Source organism: Sinocyclocheilus grahami, unplaced genomic scaffold, assembly GCF_001515645.1.
Source record: "Sinocyclocheilus grahami isolate Dianchi unplaced genomic scaffold, SAMN03320097.WGS_v1.1 scaffold609.1, whole genome shotgun sequence".
Lineage (NCBI taxonomy): Eukaryota > Metazoa > Chordata > Actinopteri > Cypriniformes > Cyprinidae > Sinocyclocheilus > Sinocyclocheilus grahami.
Window position 1 is genome coordinate 1,140,167 of NW_015505788.1, and position 20,712 is coordinate 1,160,878.

At 36.6% G+C, this 20,712-nt stretch overlaps 1 protein-coding gene across 1 annotated transcript in view; it reads left to right on the forward strand.

The window, feature by feature from the left end:
* Positions 1-6,228: 6,228 nt before the first annotated feature.
* The window catches only part of LOC107557577 (NAD-dependent malic enzyme, mitochondrial-like), a 23,533-nt gene continuing 9,049 nt past the window's right edge, over positions 6,229-20,712 (forward strand). The window contains exons 1-10 of the mRNA XM_016241052.1: positions 6,229-6,319; positions 12,827-12,958; positions 15,319-15,452; positions 15,793-15,942; positions 16,479-16,537; positions 17,022-17,119; positions 17,264-17,385; positions 18,140-18,204; positions 18,679-18,776; positions 18,903-19,016. Coding sequence (XP_016096538.1) covers positions 12,851-12,958; positions 15,319-15,452; positions 15,793-15,942; positions 16,479-16,537; positions 17,022-17,119; positions 17,264-17,385; positions 18,140-18,204; positions 18,679-18,776; positions 18,903-19,016 — 948 coding nt within the window. The 5' untranslated portion in view covers positions 6,229-6,319; positions 12,827-12,850. The remainder of the gene's footprint in view (positions 6,320-12,826; positions 12,959-15,318; positions 15,453-15,792; positions 15,943-16,478; positions 16,538-17,021; positions 17,120-17,263; positions 17,386-18,139; positions 18,205-18,678; positions 18,777-18,902; positions 19,017-20,712) is intronic.

Here is a 20,712-nt window from a genome sequence, read left to right on the forward strand (position 1 = left end):
TATATATATATATATATATATATATGTATTAGGCTATTATATAGTGGTTCAACGCATTATATTGTGTTTTTTTTATTAGTCACAGATTGGACTATTTTTTTTGGACAATTTTTTCGGATAAGCAAGAAAAAAAATATTTGCTGAGCGCCATTGAAGTCCATTATATGGAGAAAATCCTGGAATGTTTTCCTCAGAAACCTTCATTTCCTTCCGACTGAAGACAGAAAGACATGAACATCTTGGGTGGCATGGGGGTGCGTAAATTATCAGGAACTTTTTATTCTGGAAGTGAACAAAAAGTGAACTCCTCTGAGGTCACTACACTACAAATTAGACGCTAGTTAGCACCAGTTGTCTTCTTGTGTATGATGTGTGTAACGGAGGCCAGCGGTAGGTGCTGTGCAGGTAAACCTCACTCCCCTGATCTCAAGAGACGCACTAGCGACTGACACTAGTGGCTGCAGTCTTTAGCCTCCTTGTTAGTGCGTCCGCCTCCTATGCCAGAGACCGGGGTTCGAGACCCACTCGGAGCGAGAACGAGGTGTGGCGGTGGGGACCCGGGGGAGAGTGGTTACATTGGTGCCGTGACCCGGATGGGAGTGAGGTTTAGGGGGGTGAGTGTAACGGAGGCCAGCGGTAGGTGCTATGCAGGTAAACCTCACTCCCCTGATCTCAAGAGACGCACTAGCGACTGACGCTAGTGGCTGCAGTCTTTAGCCTCCTTGTTAGTGCGTCCGCCTCCTATGCCAGAGACCGGGGTTCGAGACCCAGGTGTGGGGGAGAGGACCCAGAGGAGAGGGGTTACATGAGCGACAGGTGATCGGTTGTTTATGAATGATTCGAATCACATTTTCTGAAATAAACCCCCAGACGATAATTATAATGGTTGCTATGGATCTGATTATACAAAATTAAGCTCGCTTTAGGCTACAGGTTGTGTTGCGTGTGATTTAACCGTATGCATTTTTGTTGAGAAGATCGGATCATTTTAATGACTCGGCTCTTTAAATATTGTTCCACAGAATGAACTTTAGTCAAATAATTTCGTTCATTTGAGGTAATTAAGCTAAAATGTTATATTTTTAAACAACCAAATTCCGCGAACACTTCCAGATACATCCTCCATAATTTTCCGAATTAGAAATTCATTATAATGCAGCCGAATATAAATCATAAGAAACATAAATGAATATAGTTCACCTCCCAAGTCTTTCGTTTATTTCTCACGTGACAATCTTTTATGAACGTTTTCGTGCTTGACCAGTCAGATTTGATTTATTTTTAATTTTTTTTACTGTAATGCAAATTCAACATATAAGAAGACATAGGCCTAACAACATACTCATTCAACTATCCAGCAAAGTACAATGGAAAGAAATTACATTATAAGAAATGTTAGAGTAAGAGTAGATTTGAGTATTCGGCAGAACCATGTAGGCCTACTAAATATGTTTTTTTTGTTGTATTGATTTTATATTCCAGCAATAGAACACATCAGCGCTTTCAGGCGGCGTTCCTGAGCTCCACTAATGAGAGAGAGAAACTAGAGAAGAAGAACTTTATGGTGTGAAGAGGAAGTAAGATCAAGTCTTTATTTATGGGTTGCTAAATATAAGATTTTTAGTGTGGTGTTTGCCATGTGTATATACAGTAAGATTTTTAGTGTGGTGTTTGCCATGTGTATATATATATATATATATATATAAATATATATATATATATATAATATGACATAAAATAATAAATTGTTTTTGTTTCAGGTAGAAGTCATGCTGTCGTCACTGGTGTGGAGTGCACTACAGATATATTGCACATAGAATAATAATAATAATATTTATTTTTTGTACCTATTTATTAACAAATTATACAATTTCCTTAGTATTTTGTGTTTATTTTGATTAAAAAAACTAATGTTTATTTGATATGTGATATTCATGTACACATGTACACATATGAAATAAAGGACACTCATAAAATATGTGTCTTTCTTTTACTAATTTTCTTCCCTTTTCTTTTTCCGGGCGTTCTTATAAAACATTAAGAGTAATAGTTATATCTCATATAACTATATGATGGCAATATTTTGCAGTGCAACCCTAAAAAAAAGAGGACAGAGTGTTGGGATCTTTCTGTTTTCTTAAAATTGTTCTGTTTTCTGAAACAAAGTAGGACCAGAAATACCAGACGAGCCACCATAATGGAAATAATTAATGCTGTTTTTTTAAGTAGCCTATAAGGAATTAATATTTAAGCCTTTAGACAGTATGTCAAAGAGGGGAAAACAATAATCTTACAGCTATGAGTGTTATTCACATATGAAAGCAGACGTCCGCCGCAGTCATTTTGAAGCCTGATCAGGTGGAGTCTGTGGTGCCTCTCCCTGCAATTTTCTGCAAAGTTTCCTTCTCCCACTCATCTTTAATCTATGTTTCATAACATAATAAGATTATATAAGAACAGATCAATTTGGCGGTGAGAGTGTTTGATCAACAAATGTTTGGTAAATGTGGCAGGAGGGGAAAAATATACAGGCAAAACAGGTTAGACACCATTATAGATTTACTCAAACAGTCAAAGAGGCACAAACCAGGAGGAGAACTCTCATTAAATTACTGTCTTTAGAAAAGTTTAGATGGTATTATTTTCTTTTCCTCTTGCCTCTGTATAATGCATATTAAAGTTCATAAGTGCAGCACAGCGGAAACCAAGGAAACGCTTTAAGCGCCACCTGCTGGCAGAGAGTGAATCTGCTCCTCGTTCAGCTCGCCTGCTGTTTCAGTTTCATGCAGATATTTTTATGTATAGTTTCACAAGTTCCAAGTTTTCCTTTCTCTTTGGAGTGTTACAAGCTGTTCGTGAATAGATACGATCCCTAAAGTTGCAAAGACTAAAGTCTCAAAACCAAAGAGATTTTCTTTATAAAAGTTAAGACTCGTCAACACCTACCTAAAACGGCTCGTTTAAACACGGCCCCACATGTCTACATCACTATGTGGGAAGATTTGCATAACACCGCCCAAATGTTCACGCAAAGAAGGCGTAACTTTGTTGCTGCCACCGCCGCCATGTTGTGAAGATGCTGTGTGTTTCGTTGTGAAAGAGAAACTACTTTGTTTAGTCTTCCAAAAGAGGACACGACTAGAAATCAGTGGTTAAGTTGTATTTACAACACTGTTCCAGAACAGTTCAACCCAAATATTCAGATGTGTGCAGCACATTTTATGGAGGACTGTTTCTTGATCCTGGTAGTGTAGACTACAATGCCGGCTGTTCTGACTCACAGACGGTAAGTACGTTTTTTATATATAAAGAATTTGCAACGCAATGCATAAAAAGACAGTATAAGTCATTATAATCCGTAATTATGTCCCCACTGGATGCAACGAATGCCTCGTTGTTTTAATGTTTTTGTCTCGTTGCGCCGGGACACAGCATCACAGTATGGTACGGGGCGTAACATTTCCGTCACACGCTTGAGGTATTCTGCCAATCACAACGCACTGGATAGCTGGCCAATCAGAGCACCGATGAGCTTTGTAAAAATCGACGCATTTCAGAATGGAGGGGCATCGAGGAGAAACAATAATGTACAGTATGTGGAAAATAAAGTGTTTTTTGAACCTTAAACTGCATAAACATTTCATTACACCAAATACACAAAATAATGTTCTTTTTAGCAGCATCATATGACCCCTTTAAATAACTGCAACTTCTACTCATAGGTCTTCAACCCTGCTCCTGGGGACCCACTGTCCTGCAAAGTTGATTTCCAACCTGCTTCAGCACACCTGGCCTGTGACTTTACAAGTGATCTTGAAGACCTTGATTAGCTGGTTCAGGTGTGTGTGTGATTAGGGTTGTCATAACATTTTTATTTGGAAAATACATCAGCTATACTGATCATGTTTGTTAATGACATATATAAAGAAGTGCTACCATATTAACACATTTATACTATAGCATGATAAACAAACCCGATAAAAGTATCTCAAACGTCAGTGGTTGGTTTAGTTGTGCAAGGACTTTAAATTGTTTTCTCAAGACTAGAAACAAGTCAACTGTGGCCTCTTCTGGTCATAGAGCGAACAGACATGCGCGATCTGGAAATACATTTACATACTGTATATGAAGCTGTACTTCTTTGCGTGCCTATATATATATATAATTTTTTTATTATTTTTTTATAGCTTTTATATATTTTATTTGTGGGGGTTTCATTAATGGATTTATTTATTTGAATAGATTAGCCTACCTATAGTTGTCATTGGTGACTAGTACTGCAGTGTGTATACAACAATGCCTGAAACAAACCTCTACAAATGTATCTGTGGCCTAATACAATTAATATAAACTATTAACTATAAACTCCTGTGTTATTCATAAACTCTTGTTTATTATATAGCCATTGTTTCTGTTACCTACATAAGCTACGTGCCTGAGAACATTTTTCTTGTAGTTAAAATGTTAATATTGTAATCATTCTAATTTGTAATTGATTATATAATACAGTGCAAAAACCTTAAAGCATTATTCTGATGGCACAGTCTTCTTGGACATCAAGAAGAAGGACACCTCTAGGTCAGCAGCTACTTCAAGAATACACAATTAAAAGAACCAAAGACTTAAACTACTTCAGTCTGTGTGCATTGAATTTATTTAATACACGAGTTTCACAATTTGAGTTGAATTACTGAAATAAATGAACTTTTCCACGACATTCTAATTTATTGAGATGCACCTGTATGTTGCACTTTCTTCTGCACTGGAAGCTCCTGTTGCCAAGTCAAATTCCTTGTGTGTGTAAACATGGTAATAAAGCTCTTTCTGACTTCTTACTGACTTCTGAACACAACACTATGGATCATAATATTTTGGATGTTTTCACACCATTTTTAAACATATGACATGAAAGAGGTTGTTTTTCAGTGCAACATATGGACAAAAACAGACACAATGTATGATTATATACACTGAACAAAATTATAAACGCAACACTTTTGTTTTTGCCCCCATTTTTCATGAGCTGAACTCAAAGATCTAAGACTTTTTCTATGAACACAAAAGGCCAATTTCTCTCAAATATTGTTCACAAATCTGTCTAAATCTGTGTTAGTGAGCACTTCTCCTTTGCCGAGATAATCCATCCACCTCACAGGTGTGGCATATCAAGATGCTGATTAGACAGCATGTTTATTGCACAGGTGTGCCTTAGGCTGGCCACAATAAAAGGCCAGCCTATCTGATCAGAGCCTGATGAAATCGGTATAAATATGTGTTTAATCCCAGTAGAGTGAAGGGATTTGTGCAAACTGTGGTTCCTAATTATTGTGATCCAACATTTATTGATCACAATGTTTTTCAGAATGAAAAGACAAACATTTCAGGTGAAGGATAATCCACTTTTTACCTCCGAGACTGTGTTATGATCTATATTATTTTTATTGTGAGTATTAGGCTTATCATTATTGCTGATCACTGTTGTTGTGCTATATGTTATTGTAATATTTACCATTATATAATCAGAGGAATATAGAAAAGTTTTTGAAAGTGTCACTCCACAATACAATAGCAAAACATACAAATATGTATAGTATTTTTGTTACATTGATCAGTGTCTAGCACAGTGTTTCCCAACCGGGGTGCCGTGTTAATTTAGTAGGGTGCCACAATTTTGTTAAAATTTCCAAAGGGTGCCGCAACTACAAAAAGGTTGGGAAACACTGGCCTAGCACACCTTCCCAAGAAAAGGATGGACCAGACGACATTGCAATTCGGTACTAAATGATATTTAGACCGACTTAAAGAAGTTCCAGCGCTATACTTGTGCTCTTATCATTTCAGTTATTTTGCTTTATGTAAATAAACATGTGCAAACAATATGATCTTGTGAATTTATTTTGATGTTAATTATATTGTGCAGCTGTCTCTTTAATACCGCGTGGTTTATATACATGTTGCTGCTGAATGGGCTGACATTTTTTGACACCGCCACCAAACAAGAGAAAACGCATCTCAAACCCCGTTGCACACCGTTTCCAGGAGACATGTCGGTCAACCCGGAAACCGTAGCAAAACGTTGCACTCCGGTTTGAGCTTGAACTTGCCCCAGGTTTGTGTAAGAAACTTACGGCGCTTTCATAATTTTCCTTCCGCTTCCGTGGTCGGCGGTTTCTGTTGTTTGTGCTGCGCTTAGCTTTACGGTAATCTTCAGCTCGCTTCTGATTGGCTGTCGGCGTGTGTGCGTTAAAGAATGTCTCGTGCAGAGAAGGCTCGCGACTGTCACTCACTCCGCGAGGCCTGACGCGCAGACCTCAAACCGGTGAGTTGATCCCAAATATAATGTTTAGTCGCGTATTACTGTGACTAACGGACTCTTAGACGTTTGAAGGAAAGGGTAAGGCTTCAGATATATCCTTTATGAGAGCTCTGGAGGGTAAATATCGAGTGTTTTGTGTTAGCCTAACTGAATAGCAGCTGTCACCACTTCACTCAACTAACGCTAGATTCATAGCATCACATTCTACAATGTGTTTACATGATTGTTTAATTAGTGAGCGCATGGCCTTGTGGTTTAACATGATCAGTGTTTTGGCTCGACACCTGTTGCTCGTTGGGGTTGCTGCATTAACTAACGGTTTCAGCGCAGACGATCTGTTTAATGGGCTTAATTGTTAAGATCTGACGACAGGACGCTACATGCAAAAGCATTGTTTGTTTGTTTGTTTTTTCAGGCATTGGTCAATTTTGGGCTATTCTGCTTTCATAACGTGTCTTCTTTCATACTAGTGAAAAGAAAACACCCCAAATTCACATTTAATCAGTATATTTCTTAATAGGTTATTTTCTCAAAATGATTTTTTTCCTCCACCTCAGTATCACTTACATACACCAAACCTTATCATAGGCGTAGCTTGACGCATTTGGCGGTTGGTGGGGGGGGGGGGGGGGGGCAGGCACCGAACCCGAACCCGAACCCGAACCCGAACCCGAACCGGTGGATTTGGTCAGACGTACTTTTAAACACGTTTTAGTTTTGCTGTAGTAAATATACATAGAGCAGTGGCAAGTGCGTGAGGTTGTCATGGTAACCACATACATTACCCTCGAATTACAGCTACGCTTCTATTTTTCTACACTAAACTTAGCAATAAACACGTTTAAAATGCACAATAAACATGTCTGTCAAAACGATCTCAAAGGAGGCTTTTATTAAGCAAATCAAGGAGTGAATAACTCATCCACTGTTTTTAAAACAGACATTTGTTGGGCTTGATTCAAATTAATGCGCATTAAGGCACACACTTTTTATTTAGTCTTACTGAATAGACGATAAACGGTTTATATTCTAAAATCTATTTAAAGGTTGTGTTCTGTGAAAAGTAAATAACATTCGGATGTAAATGGTTTGCATAAAAGTAGTGTGCGGCTAAACCGGCTCCGTCCTGTGGATCACCTTTATCTGATTGACCGGATCCGGAATCAAGCACAGTATTAAAGGGGTCATATGATGCGATTTCAAGTTTTCCTTTCTCTTTGGAGTGTTACAAGCTGATTGTGCATAGATAAGATCCCTGAAGTTGCAAAGACTAAAGTCTCAAAACCAAAGAGATATTCTTTATCAAAGTTAAGACTCTGCCACGCCCCCCTAAAACGGCTCGTTCTAACACGCCCCCACATATCTACCTCACTATGTGGAAATATTAGCATAATGCCGCCCAAATGTTCACGCAAAGAAAGAAGGCGTGGTTTCAGTAACCGCAGTTAGTGTTGAAGCAGCATGTCAGGGAGACGCTGTGTGTTTCTAGGCTAAAGCAAAATCACTTTATTTGGCCTTCCAGAAGTAGATGCATTTAGGAATCTTTAAGATCACTTACAACAGAACAGCAATGCATTTTATAGACGACCGTTTCGTGAGTCTTAACCGCGGCTTGTGTACTGCATCATTACTGTGTCTGTTCCCCTTTCGGGCTTGAACTGATGGTAAAACTAATGACATTATTTACTGTCTTTACATTTATTTTGAAAGATGAAGCTCGTGATTATGGTAAGGGGCGTTACATTTCCGACGAGTGCTTGCGGTGTTCGGCCAATCACAATGCACTGGGTCAGCTGGCCAATCAGAGCAGACTGCGCTTGTCGGAAGGAGGGGCTTTGTAGAAAACGAAGCGTTTGAGAGAGGCGGGGCATAGAGGACCTACAATAATGTACAGTATTTGAAAAATAATGTTTTTTGAACATTAAAGCATGTCAACATATTCTGTTACACCAAATACACAAAATAATGATCTTTAAAAAAAGCATCATATGACCCCTTTAATATCTTCATCTGAGTTTTTCGTTATCTCCAGATTTCTCTGCAGTGTATGATGTTAAAAACGCGGAATATCATTTTATTCCACACAACAGGCAAGCATTACCGTTAAGTCTATTATCCACCAAACTGCAGATTCGTCACGTGACAATTCTTACGCAAATGAGATCGAGGGAGACGTTAAGTTTGTTTTGATTTATTAATTTACTTGCAATAACAATTTAAAATGTATTAACTTTTACATGTATTATTAATTACATTATATGCATTTTTACTTCATAGAAAAAAACGTTATAAATAAATATTTAGTAAAATTCTATAATCGCTATGCCCTTGGTTTTACTCCTATCTATATTCTGAAACTTTTTACAGAGGGGTTTGTTCAGATATCATTCATCTGATATGTAGCTTTTTCTTAAATTTTGAAACTACTGTTACATTTACATTTGATCATTTAGCAAACTAAATTGATAGTATGAAAATACCAAATTTCAAAAGTATTGAAAATACTGTTGGTATTTTCTTTTTTATGGAGTGAATAATTAAGCATGACTCAAATGTAAAGTATCAACAAAATGAAACTACATTTTGAACCGAAAACCTGATTTCTGCTCTGGAAATGTATGCAAATTAGTGTATTTAATTAGTAACGACTCATTTTCAAATTTAAACATAATACAAAACAATTGTCGTAATTTACTGTAATTAATTAACTAGTGAAGTATGGTGATATCTGTTAGTATTACAATTTTTTTTTACACTAATCACCTGTGGTTTCTAGCCTAAATATCCTGAAGATGTGATCCATTAACGATTAGCACTGTGTGTTTAATCTATTTTAATAAAATCACTTTAAAGTCACTTGCAGTGGCTTTGTGTTTAAATATCTAGTAGCCTGGTAGCTGAAAGGATGTAGGTTCAAACTTCAAACTCTATTTATTCGTATGCTACCAGCTTTGTGCTCTCAATTTATATTTACAAATTCACTTTTTGTGTTCTATGATGTTGTACTTAAAGATCTAGACTGAAAGCTTGTATATTCGTATTCCATCGCAATCTGGGCTAATAACTGAAGGTTGTAGGTTCAAAGCCTGGATTGAGTAATCGATGAACTATTCTAATTTCTACAAAATCTGCTTTCACAAATTAACTTCTTAGGGTAGCGTCATATAGTGGTTTGAGCTCTGGGCTGGCGTCTGAAAGGCTTTAGGTTAAATGCATGACCTATCTTCATCATCGTGCCCTTTTATCAAGACACTTACATTCAATTGATTGTATGTAGTTCCATAAATCACACAAATTATGGCCGAGACTTGCTCAGGATGTGTTCATCAGCTATGAGGTGCCGCTTTAACAAATCACTGGCTTGTTTTTCACTGAGCAAGAACACATTAGGCAGATCTGGTGTGACTTCCCATTTGGTCCCTAAAATAACTTTCTTTGTCTTACGGAAAGAATGCATGTTTTCTGTGTCTGGGACACATTTGGAGCCTGATGGTGGATAAGCTGTAGATAGTTTGGTAAATTGGGTATATATGGGCATGGCGATAGCAACGCCAAGGTCATGGGTTCAAGTCGCAGGGAATGCCTTAAATGCAATATAATTTGCTTTGGAAAAAATGTCTGCCAAATGCATAAATGTATGCATAAATCACATTGTAAGTAGTTGCCTTCTTGCAGATTATTGTCTGTTATTCAATACCTTCAAAATATCTTGGAATATACTGCTTCCGTGTTTTGGGTGAACTATTTCTTTAAATGCAAATGTCCCAGTTTGGAGTGACCCCAGAACTCCCTACCCCGACATCATTGCACCCTTGAGCGAGGCACTTGAATTTAGTCTGCTGTGAATCACACTGGATGAAACGGTCCCGACCTAACAATAACGATGATATCAGCATGCACACCACCTCTGTTGTGTACTTTGACTTTTTTTAATGACCCAGAAGAACACAGTATAATAAATCGATAAGGAGTGATCATGTGTGGCTGGTGACGAGTTATTTGTTGGAAGGGTTTGGCTTTATGCTTTATGTACAAGTTTAATTTCCTCTTTGTAAAGCAAAGTAGGTGACTTCAGTGCTGATACGAGTATGTTCAACTGCTTATACATGCAGACATACCAACCAGCAGTCATGAGACATCTGATTATGTTGTTTTAGAGTTGAGTATGTGATTGAATCTTCAGTGATATTACATCTGCGTTCTATTAAAATGGATATTAAATTACCCTATGTCTCATATATGTTGATTGTTTAATGCGTTATAATTTCCATTCATCACTGCTTTTGTTTGCATTATTTGAGTGGTCCCTTTGTCATTGTAAAAAGACCAGTATTATGTGATTATGTGGGTAAACTAGTTTGACATTGAATTAACCCAAAAATGAACATTTTGTAATCATTTACTCACCCTCATACTGTTTTTATTTATTTATTTTCCTTCCAGGCGAATGCTGAGAAATTAGTCTTTGCATCATTTGCGTCAGGGATTCCCAAACGTGTTTGTCAGCAAAAGCCCTTAGAAATAAAATATTTACTTAATATTTTAATAAATTAACAAAACATTTGCATGTTCACAGTTCTCTAATGCTAGTTAATGGTCACATGAGATGCAGGTCAACCAATAAAATATTTATTTATTTATATTTAGAAAATTTTATATAAAATATTTTAGTACATATTTAGATTTTTTTTAATTTAAAATGTAATTTATTTTAAATATGTATTTATGTGAATGTTGCGTTTTTATTATTTAATTATTTTCATCAACTCACAAACCCAGTTTGTGAGAACCTGATTTTGGCAGTGGATTCTGGCTTAATCTCATTCATTGCCCTGATTCCTTGTGTGTGACAGATTGCGAGTGTAAGAGCACTGTATGTGCACAGTGTGTGACGGCGAGTGTCTCTCGCACTGTATGGTCAGCGCATGGGGGAAAGGAGCTGATTGTTTCTATGGCGTTGAGACAAGTAATGTGATTTATCCCTAAACTAAAGGAATATCTCATACAAAAATGCTAGTTTTGTTTTACTGAGAACTATCACTTGCATTATTGGGCCAGTCATTGTCTTGTGTTCAGTGATAACGTGCATGTTTTTTTTATGCCTTGCAAGCGTCAACATTTGGTTTTCTGTTGTGCATTGCTTTTAAACTTTTTTGTAATCAGGCTCTCAAAAAGTATATAACAATTTGGATATAGATTTATCGGCCAACATATCGGTTATCGGCTTTCAAAAATAAAGAATAATCGGTTATCGGTATCGGCCAAAATTTTCATATCGGTGCATCCCTAGAAAATTTTATATAAAATATTTTAGTACATATTTAGATTTTTTTTAATTTAAAATGTAATTTATTTTAAATATGTATTTATTTGAATGTTGCGTTTTTATTATTTAATTATTTTCATCAACTCACAAACCCCAGTTTGTGAGAACCTGATTTTGGCAGTGGATTCTGGCTTAATCTCATTCATTGCCCTGATTCCTTGTGTGTGACAGATTGCGAGTGTAAGAGCACTGTATGTGCACAGTGTGTGACGGCGAGTGTCTCTCGCACTGTATGGTCAGTGCATGGGGGAAAGGAGCTGATTGTTTCTATGGTGTTGAGACAAGTAATGTGATTTATCCCTAAACTAAAGGAATATCTCATACAAAAATGCTAGTTTTGTTTTACTGAGAACTATCACTTGCATTATTGGGCCAGTCATTGTCTTGTGTTCAGTGATAACGTGCATGTTTTTTTTATGCCTTGCAAGCGTCAACATTTGGTTTTCTGTTGTGCATTGCTTTTAAATAGGTCCTTTAGCTTTAGTGTTGGTACCAACAATTAAAATGTGTTTAAATTACAAATCATCAAATCATCAAATTCTTGACCATGAGGGAAGAAAATAATAATTTACATTCATGGATGAAATATTGCAGGGAATCCCAAGCTTTTTTGTCAGCCGAACCCCTATGACCTATAATATTTTACTGAAGTACCCCCTAATATGTAATGATAATATCTCAATAATTGATAATAATTCACCTGTTCATGGTTATCTGATATTGGTTGATGGTCAGATGACATGCAGGTGAACAATAAAACATTTGTATCCTTTTTGTAGTGTTTTTTTACATTTGTCATTTATTTATTTTATTTACATTTGTTTTAGTACGTTATTTTAAATTATTTTAGTTTTATTTTTTTATGTATTTACTTTATAAAGGCCACAGCATTTATAAAGGCTACAGAGATGTTCTTCAGTGCTGTCTGTGTGCTGATATCCTTTATAAGGTCTCTGGCATGAATGTTTATCAGCACAGCAGTGACTCATAATGTTCTCAGTCAGGATTGTGGTGTGAGAATCTAGTGCTGCTGACAGCTCAGCCATAATAATTCTAATTAAATCTAATCAGCCGATAAGAGCTCTTCTATCAGACACTACTGATCTAAGTGATCAGTTTTTGTGTCTGAGTGCATTAAGTGTAATGGCATGTATTATTATTATTATGATTTAATTTTTTTGCAGGTGTGTGTCGGTATCAGTGCAGCCATGCTGTCCAGATTAAGCATGAGTGTGAGGCCGTGTGTGAGCGTGTGCCGATGGGTTCACACTAAAGAAAAGGGAAAACCGCTCATGCTCAACCCACGTACCAACAAGGTTAGACTAAATTCAATCTGTCTTTCCTTCTAGTTCTCTCTCTTTCAGTCACCGTCCTTTCTGGTTTCCATTTATTGAAGAGTTGAAGAATCTGCTTTTAATCTGTAATTTTCAGCATTTGAATTATATAAATGGCACAAAAACGAGGATCTCAGTTGTAATGACAGCATTAAACTCAAACACATACACTAAATAAAACTTATAAAACACAACAGTTTATAAATCTTAATGAAAAACGGAGTGATAAACAACATTTAGTGAGATTAGAGAAGTGACCCGTGTAACACTTGACGCCACAATTCTAGGGTGGTTGCCAGGGTGTTTCTATGTGGTTGCTAAGGTGTCTTGAGTGATTCTAAGCCTCAGCATTACTGTGTGTGTGTGTGTGTGTATATAATATATACATATTTCTTTTTTTTAAATGCAAACCATCATTTTAGCGTAACTCTTTACAACTCAAACATTTTAAATTAACCATAATAAAGTGAAGTTTAAAATAATTATGATGTTGTATTGTGATTATCATCAAATAAGATGTCAACAAGAAAAGATGTAAAAAAATTATGCTAATGTTCCGTAAAATAGAAAAATATTTCTAAAATAATAAATATTTATATTTAAAAATAAATCATGTGCTGCGGCTCATATCATGAGCTGTATGTGTGCAAATGAACACCGTGCCACGCTTTCCTCTGAAACCTGCAGTGCGTGTATTTATTTAATTAAATCACTGCCTCTGCAATTTGATAATCAAACTAAGCCATGTTTATTTCGATATATAATGTGGACATTTAATATAAAACTGGACATTTTAGTAGAGTGTTTAATTATCGCCTCAACTCACGTGAATGTAAGACTGCGTGCACAATACATTGACGTTTTTTTCCCCCCCGCTAGTTTTTTGAACTCCCCAGCACTGATGCATACTGTCTAACACAGTCCCTGTGCGTTTTGAGGGTCTAAATGCTTTTGTCTGGAAAACATTAGAAGAGTGACTCAGCAGATGTGCCACGTATCCTCAAAAACATGGGTGTGTGCTTCATTTCCGTGCTGTAGACCACTGGTTTTGCTTCAGGCCTCTTATTTTACTTTGGAGATCAAGCGATGACCCAAGACACAATCAAAAATGTTTATTGTACAAAACTAAACTAAAATGCCAGATGGTTTCATGTTCTCAGCAGCCATTAATTCACCTCACAAAATCATATGGTGGTTGATAAACTATGTTTATCCTTGCTGCAATTGTATTTAATTTAGTCTGTAGTCCTTTTATTATTTGCTTTTAACATAATTGTTTTTTAAGCAGACCTGTAACCCACCAGCGCTGTTAAAAACTGTTCCCAGCCCTCAAATATGCTCAAACACAGATGTACACACACTCCAGGCATATGGAATGTAAAGTGAATGCAGTTCCTGTATGTTATAGATGGACGTTTCCCTCTCGCTGACCCTCATTGGTCGCTGTACTGATTTGATCTCCTCCCCGCAGACATTTCCTCCTCACACACAAGATGTATGCATTACAATTGTTGCAGCTCAGGTCAAAGATTCATGCATGGTTTTAATGTACAGCAGAGCAGGGCTCCAGGCAGCCCACCCTCAAACACACATATAGCCAGTGTTTCAGGGTCTCTGTATGACTCATTGTGTTCTCTGCCCTCCATATGTCATGACACTCTGCACAGACAATGTATTAAATTAGACCATCTGCAGTTGTCTTTGTGTGTCTGGCTTTGTCTGTAATTTGCGTCGTTTGCTAAGGCAAGCATCACTAGCATTGCTCATACTTATGGTTGGGGATTTGAACAAACCTGTGGCCCTAAATAAACTTTGATGTTGCACCAAGCAAGTGATAAAATTTGATCCGTTTGTAGACAGTGTAGTTCTTAATGTCTACTTGAATCTGACACATTCCTAATAACAAAAATATTCCTTTAAATATTATTATTAAATAATAAAAATAATTTCAAACCACAAATGGATATAGAATAAGTTAAATAAGTAACACTACATAATAATAATAATAATAATACATATTTTAAAAAGCTACAATTATTTTTATTTAAAATATAAAACATTTGGATCGGATCTATTATTATTATTATTATTATTGTATTTTATTTTAATTATTTATTTTTTGTTCATAAACAAAAAAAAAACTTGATCATTGGTTGTAAAAATATTTAATGCCACTTTTTTTCAGTTGACCATTGTTAGGCATTCAAATTTTTTTAAAGAAAGCCTTGGAGATTCGGTTTTGGGCTCTTTTGACTTTGACAAACACTCCCAACTTGCAATCCTCTATTTTACTGCAGTAAAAATGTAGTGTGAACATTCATTGTGTATTTGTGCATGCACAGGGAATGGCCTTCACTCTGAAGGAACGGCAGATTTTGGGCATTCATGGTCTGTTGCCTCCAAAGATCGAGACTCAGGACACCCAGGCCATGCGCTTCCAGAAGAACCTGAAGAAGATGTCCGACCCACTGCAGAAGTACATTCATTCACCTCGCTACCCTTTTCAGATAATAAGAGCTGTTCTACAATTTGATTTGAAATTGAATTTAAAATGTCCATATAAAAACTGAAGTTTGCTGTGTATATTATGCAAGAATATGAGAAATTTTGCAATAAAGGTTGTGTGGCTCAAAAAATCTTAGCCAGTAATATCATAACCTGCTTTTTTTCATGATCCTGATAGATAAAGTTATGTAGCTAAAAAGTGCAACCCAACATTATTTCACACTCCGTATTCTGTTTCTGTTTGAAAATGTCCCATTACAAAAGTGAAATATTTTTTGAATGCAAATTCATGTATGGGTTCATTTGAACAGGTACATCTATCTAATGGGGATTCAGGAAAGAAACGAGCGTCTCTTCTACCGCGTGCTTATGGAAGACATTGAGGCTCTCATGCCCATCGTCTACACACCTACTGTTGGTCTCGCATGTACTCAGTATGGACATATCTTCAGGCGACCCAAGTAAGCTACACTTCATTAATTATTACCCATTTAGCTTTGATACATTGAACCTTTTCGGTGTAGATCACAGCTGTGATTGTATGCCCAGCCTGCTCTTATTCTCAACTTGTGTTGAAGTCATTTTTAGATGTGCAAGAAGGCAAAAATGTTGCGATTTAGAAATGCTGCTCACCAGGTGCTCAAATAAATATGATGGTGATACTGAGAGCAACTTGCTCAGGATTTACAGCATCACTGCAAAAGAAATTGAAGAATAAAAATAGTATTTTCTAGATTTTAATAGAAAAATTACTTGTCTTCCCTGGCTGCATGCAAAAACAAATATGGTGTGACCAGTCTGATTAATGAACAAATAAATCTTATGAGCCAGTTCTTGTAATGAATCATTCAATGCGACTCACAAACTCATGAATGATCGTTTTGAATCAGTTTAACGAATACTTCTATTTGAGTCCTTCAACACTGAGTCAGTCAGGGCGTTTACCGGTTTAACATTGTGTAGCTTAAAGAAGATGGAGTAAAAACATCTAAATGTTTTATCGATTTCTGAAGAAATACCGTGAGAAGTACTGCACCTTCAATGATGACATCCAGGGTGTGTACCAGTACTGGACTTACTAATGGGGTTTGCTGTGTTTCATTTATTTTTATTTCAGTTTTAGTCCAGTTAGTAATTTTAGTGCTTCAATTTAAACTTTCAAATTAAGTAAAAAGTTTTAAATCTAATATTTATATTTTATTTCAACTTTATTTAAATTATCCAAAATGTTTTTATAACTTTTACTTTGTTAATGATAACACTGATAAGCACTTAGAAGTCTGATTCATTTTAGTGAATCAGTTCACTTAATTCAGCATGAGGAAGTATGATCAGACTTGCGGGTTTTTTCTTTTTTCTTTTTTTTTTTTTCCCAAAATCTAAATGAGACCAATTATGTCTGTCATATTGAATTGTTTTTGGTCCTCCTTTGCCTTACAAGCACAGGTATTTCCTTTTAAGAAATGCATATTTGATTGATTTATTTTCGGATTGTTTGCTTGTCTACTGTGCATCAGTAGTTGTGTTTGTGTGTCCGCAGGCACTGCATCAGTAGCTCTGGCGGGTTTACTGTCAGCTCAACGCGTTGTGGGAAAGTCAATAACTGAACATAAAGTTCTGTTTCTGGGGGCTGGAGAGGTGAGCTCACGTGACACATTTTAAAGACACTATAATGCAAACCCAGTCTTTTAATCTGTGTGGTTTGATATGAGATTAAACTCTAACATAACCTGTGTATGATGGAATGGAATTTAGATTAAGATGGAATTTTATATTTTTTAGGCTGCTCTGGGAATCGCTAACCTGATCGTCATGGCCATGATGGAGTCGGGAATGTCCCAGGCAGAAGCCAGAAAGAAAATCTGGATGTTTGACAAATATGGTCTGTTAGTAAAGGTGAGCAAGCATGGTTGCGTAAGAGTATGAGTGTGCCTTTTTTTTTTTTTTACCTTTAAGTCAAAGTTAAAAATATCTGAAAGTCTTTGCATTATAAGGCAAAATATGAAACTAAGTTAAAGTCTTTGCAAGAAACACAAACTTGGCTGTCATCGTTTGTTTGCAGAAACCAACATAAGTCTGATCATGTGGAAAAGCAGTATCACTTTTTTGGAATGCAGCTGCGGTTAAATGCACTTGCATCTCTGAATCCTTTATGATACGAAATTGATGTAAAGACAGCGAGTTATGTTTTCAGAACAGGACAAAACATCTGGAAAAAAAAAACAGCTACTGTCTAGGATCTCATCAGTAATAATCAAACTGCAATAATGCTGAGGGAAAAAAAGAGAGAGCGAGAGAGAGAGAGAGAGATTGCAAGCTTGTAGACAGGAGTGTGTTCGACCAAAGTCCCTTTCTCGGTTCGACTTGAAGCAGCAATGCGCAGACCAATCGCTGTATGACATCAAAGCACCGCGAGAGCTACAGAGAGCAGATGGCTCCGCATGCTTTCGAATCGCTCTCTTTGATGTCCGATCAGTCTGTGCAATGCTGCTTCAAATTAGTGATGAGAAGTCCAGTTATTTTCTGCGAACCGGTTCTTTCGGACAGTTCGTTTCAATGAACCGGTTCAAAAAACCGGTTCGTCGGTTCTATTACGCCCTAACATAATGACGTCATTCGCGATGACGTAATGATATCAAGTCTATCGTTCTGGGCCAGGATGAAAATACACATTCAAATATATAAAGTCAGTAATCCCTGCACCTTCAATGATGACATCCAGGGTGTGTACCAGTACTGGACTTATTAATGGGGTTTGCTGTGTTTCATTTATTTTTATTTCAGTTTAAGTCCAGTTAGTAATTTTAGTGCTTCAATTTAAACCTTCAAATTAAGTAAAACGTTTTTAATCTAATATTTATATTTTATTTCAACTTTATTTAAATTATCCAAAATCTTTTTATAACTTTTACTTTGTTAATGATAACAATGATAGCACTTAGAAGTCTGATTAATTTTAGTGAATCAGTTAATTTGATTCAGCATGAGGAAGCATGATCAGACTTGCTTTTTTTCTTTTTTCAAAATCTAAATGAGACTAATGATGTCTTTTGTTATATTTTCATACTGAATTGTTATTGGTCCTGCTTTGCCTTACAAGCACAGGTATTTCCTTTAAGAAATGCATATTTGATTTATTTATTTTCGGATGTTTGCTTGTCTACTGTGCATCAGTAGTTGTGTTTGTGTGTCCGCAGGCACTGCATCAGTAGCTCTGGCGGGTTTACTGTCAGCTCAACGCGTTGTGGGGAAGTCAATAACTGAACATAAAGTTCTGTTTCTGGGAGCTGGAGAGGTGAGCTCACGTGACACGTTTTAAAGACACTATAATGCAAACCCAGTCTTTTAATCTGTGTGGTTTGATATGAGATTAGACTCTAACATAACCTGTGTATTTAAGATGGAATTTTGTATTTTTTAGGCTGCTCTGGGAATCGCTAACCTGATCGTCATGGCCATGATGGAGTCGGGAATGTCTCAGGCAGAAGCCAGAAAGAAAATCTGGATGTTTGACAAATATGGTCTGTTAGTAAAGGTGAGCAAGCATGGTTGCGTAAGAGTATGAGTGTGCCTTTTTTTTCATTTAAGTCACAGTTAAAAATATCTGAAAGTCTTTGCATTATAAGGCAAAATATGAAACTAAGTTAAAATCTTTGCAAGAAACACAAACTTGGCTGTCATCGTTTGTTTGCAGAAACCAACATAAGTCTGATCATGTGGAAAAGCAGTATCACTTTTTTGGAATGCAGCTGCGGTTAAATGCACTTGCATCTCTGAATCCTTTATGATACGAAATTGATGTAAAGACAGCGAGTTATGTTTTCAGACCAGGACAAAACATCTGAAAAAAAAAAACAGCTACTGTCTAGGATCTCATCAGTAATAATCAAACAGCAATAATGCTGAAGAAAAAAAGAAAAACCCATAACTATGATTGTCTGTAAACTTTCAGAAACACTCTCAGATACTGAAAGTACTTTTTGTTTATCACTTGTGATTGTCTTTTTCCCCCTTTATTACTTCATATTTGCTTGTATGTTTTGAAGCTGTATTTAGTTGGTTAAATTCTTAACAATTGTTTTGATTTATTATTCATTTGTAATTATTTTAAAAAGCAGCCTGCTTATATAATTTAATATAAATGCACAAAACAAATTTGATATAAATTGTATATGAAAATGTAACCATGTGCAGAAATATTGAAAATTGAGGGTGCAACGCATCGTGATATCAAATTGAATCGAATCGTTGATATGATAATTGTAATCGAATCATGCGGGGGGGTCTGGGCAGAGAGAGAGAGATTGCAAGCTCGTAGACAGGAGTGTGTTTGACCAAAGTCCCTTTCTCGGTTCGACTTGAAGCAGCAATGTGCAGACCAATCGCTGTATGACATCAAAGCACCGCGAGAGCTACAGAGAGCAGATGGCTCCGCATGCTTTCGAATCGCTCTCTTTGATGTCCGATCAGTCTGTGCAATGCTGCTTCAAATTAGTGATGAGAAGTCCAGTTATTTTCTGCGAACCGGTTCTTTCGGACAGTTCGTTTCAATGAACCGGTTCAAAAAACCGGTTCGTCGGTTCTATTACGCCCTAACATAATGACGTCATTCGCGATGACGTAATGATATCAAGTCTATCGTTCCGGGCCAGGATGAAAATACACATTCAAATATATAAAGTCAGTAATCATAACTTCAGTCAGTTAAAACATCATAATCATGATCTGAAAAGTTTACAATTATGTTTTGTAACTAAGCACCCAAATACAGGTACAGGCAGTGATGTGCATACGAGGATTTAAGTCTTGAAGATACACTGAACAAAATTATAAACGCAACACTTTTGTTTTTGCCCCCATTTTTCATGAGCTGAACTCAAAGATCTAAGACTTTTTCTATGTACACAAAAGGCCTATTTCTCTCAAATATTGTTCACAAATCTGTCTAAATCTGTGTTAGTGAGCACTTCTCCTTTGCCGAGATAATCCATCCACCTCACAGGTGTAGCATATCAAGATGCTGATTAGACAGCATGATTATTGCACAGGTGTGCCTTAGGCTGGCCACAATAAAAGGCCACTCTAAAATGTGCAGTTTCACATACACATACATTCAAAATGCCATCAATAAAATGTACCTGTGTTCGTTGTCCATAACATATGCCTGCCCATACCATAACCCCACCGCTACCATGGGCCACTCGATCCACAACGTTGACATCAGCAAACCG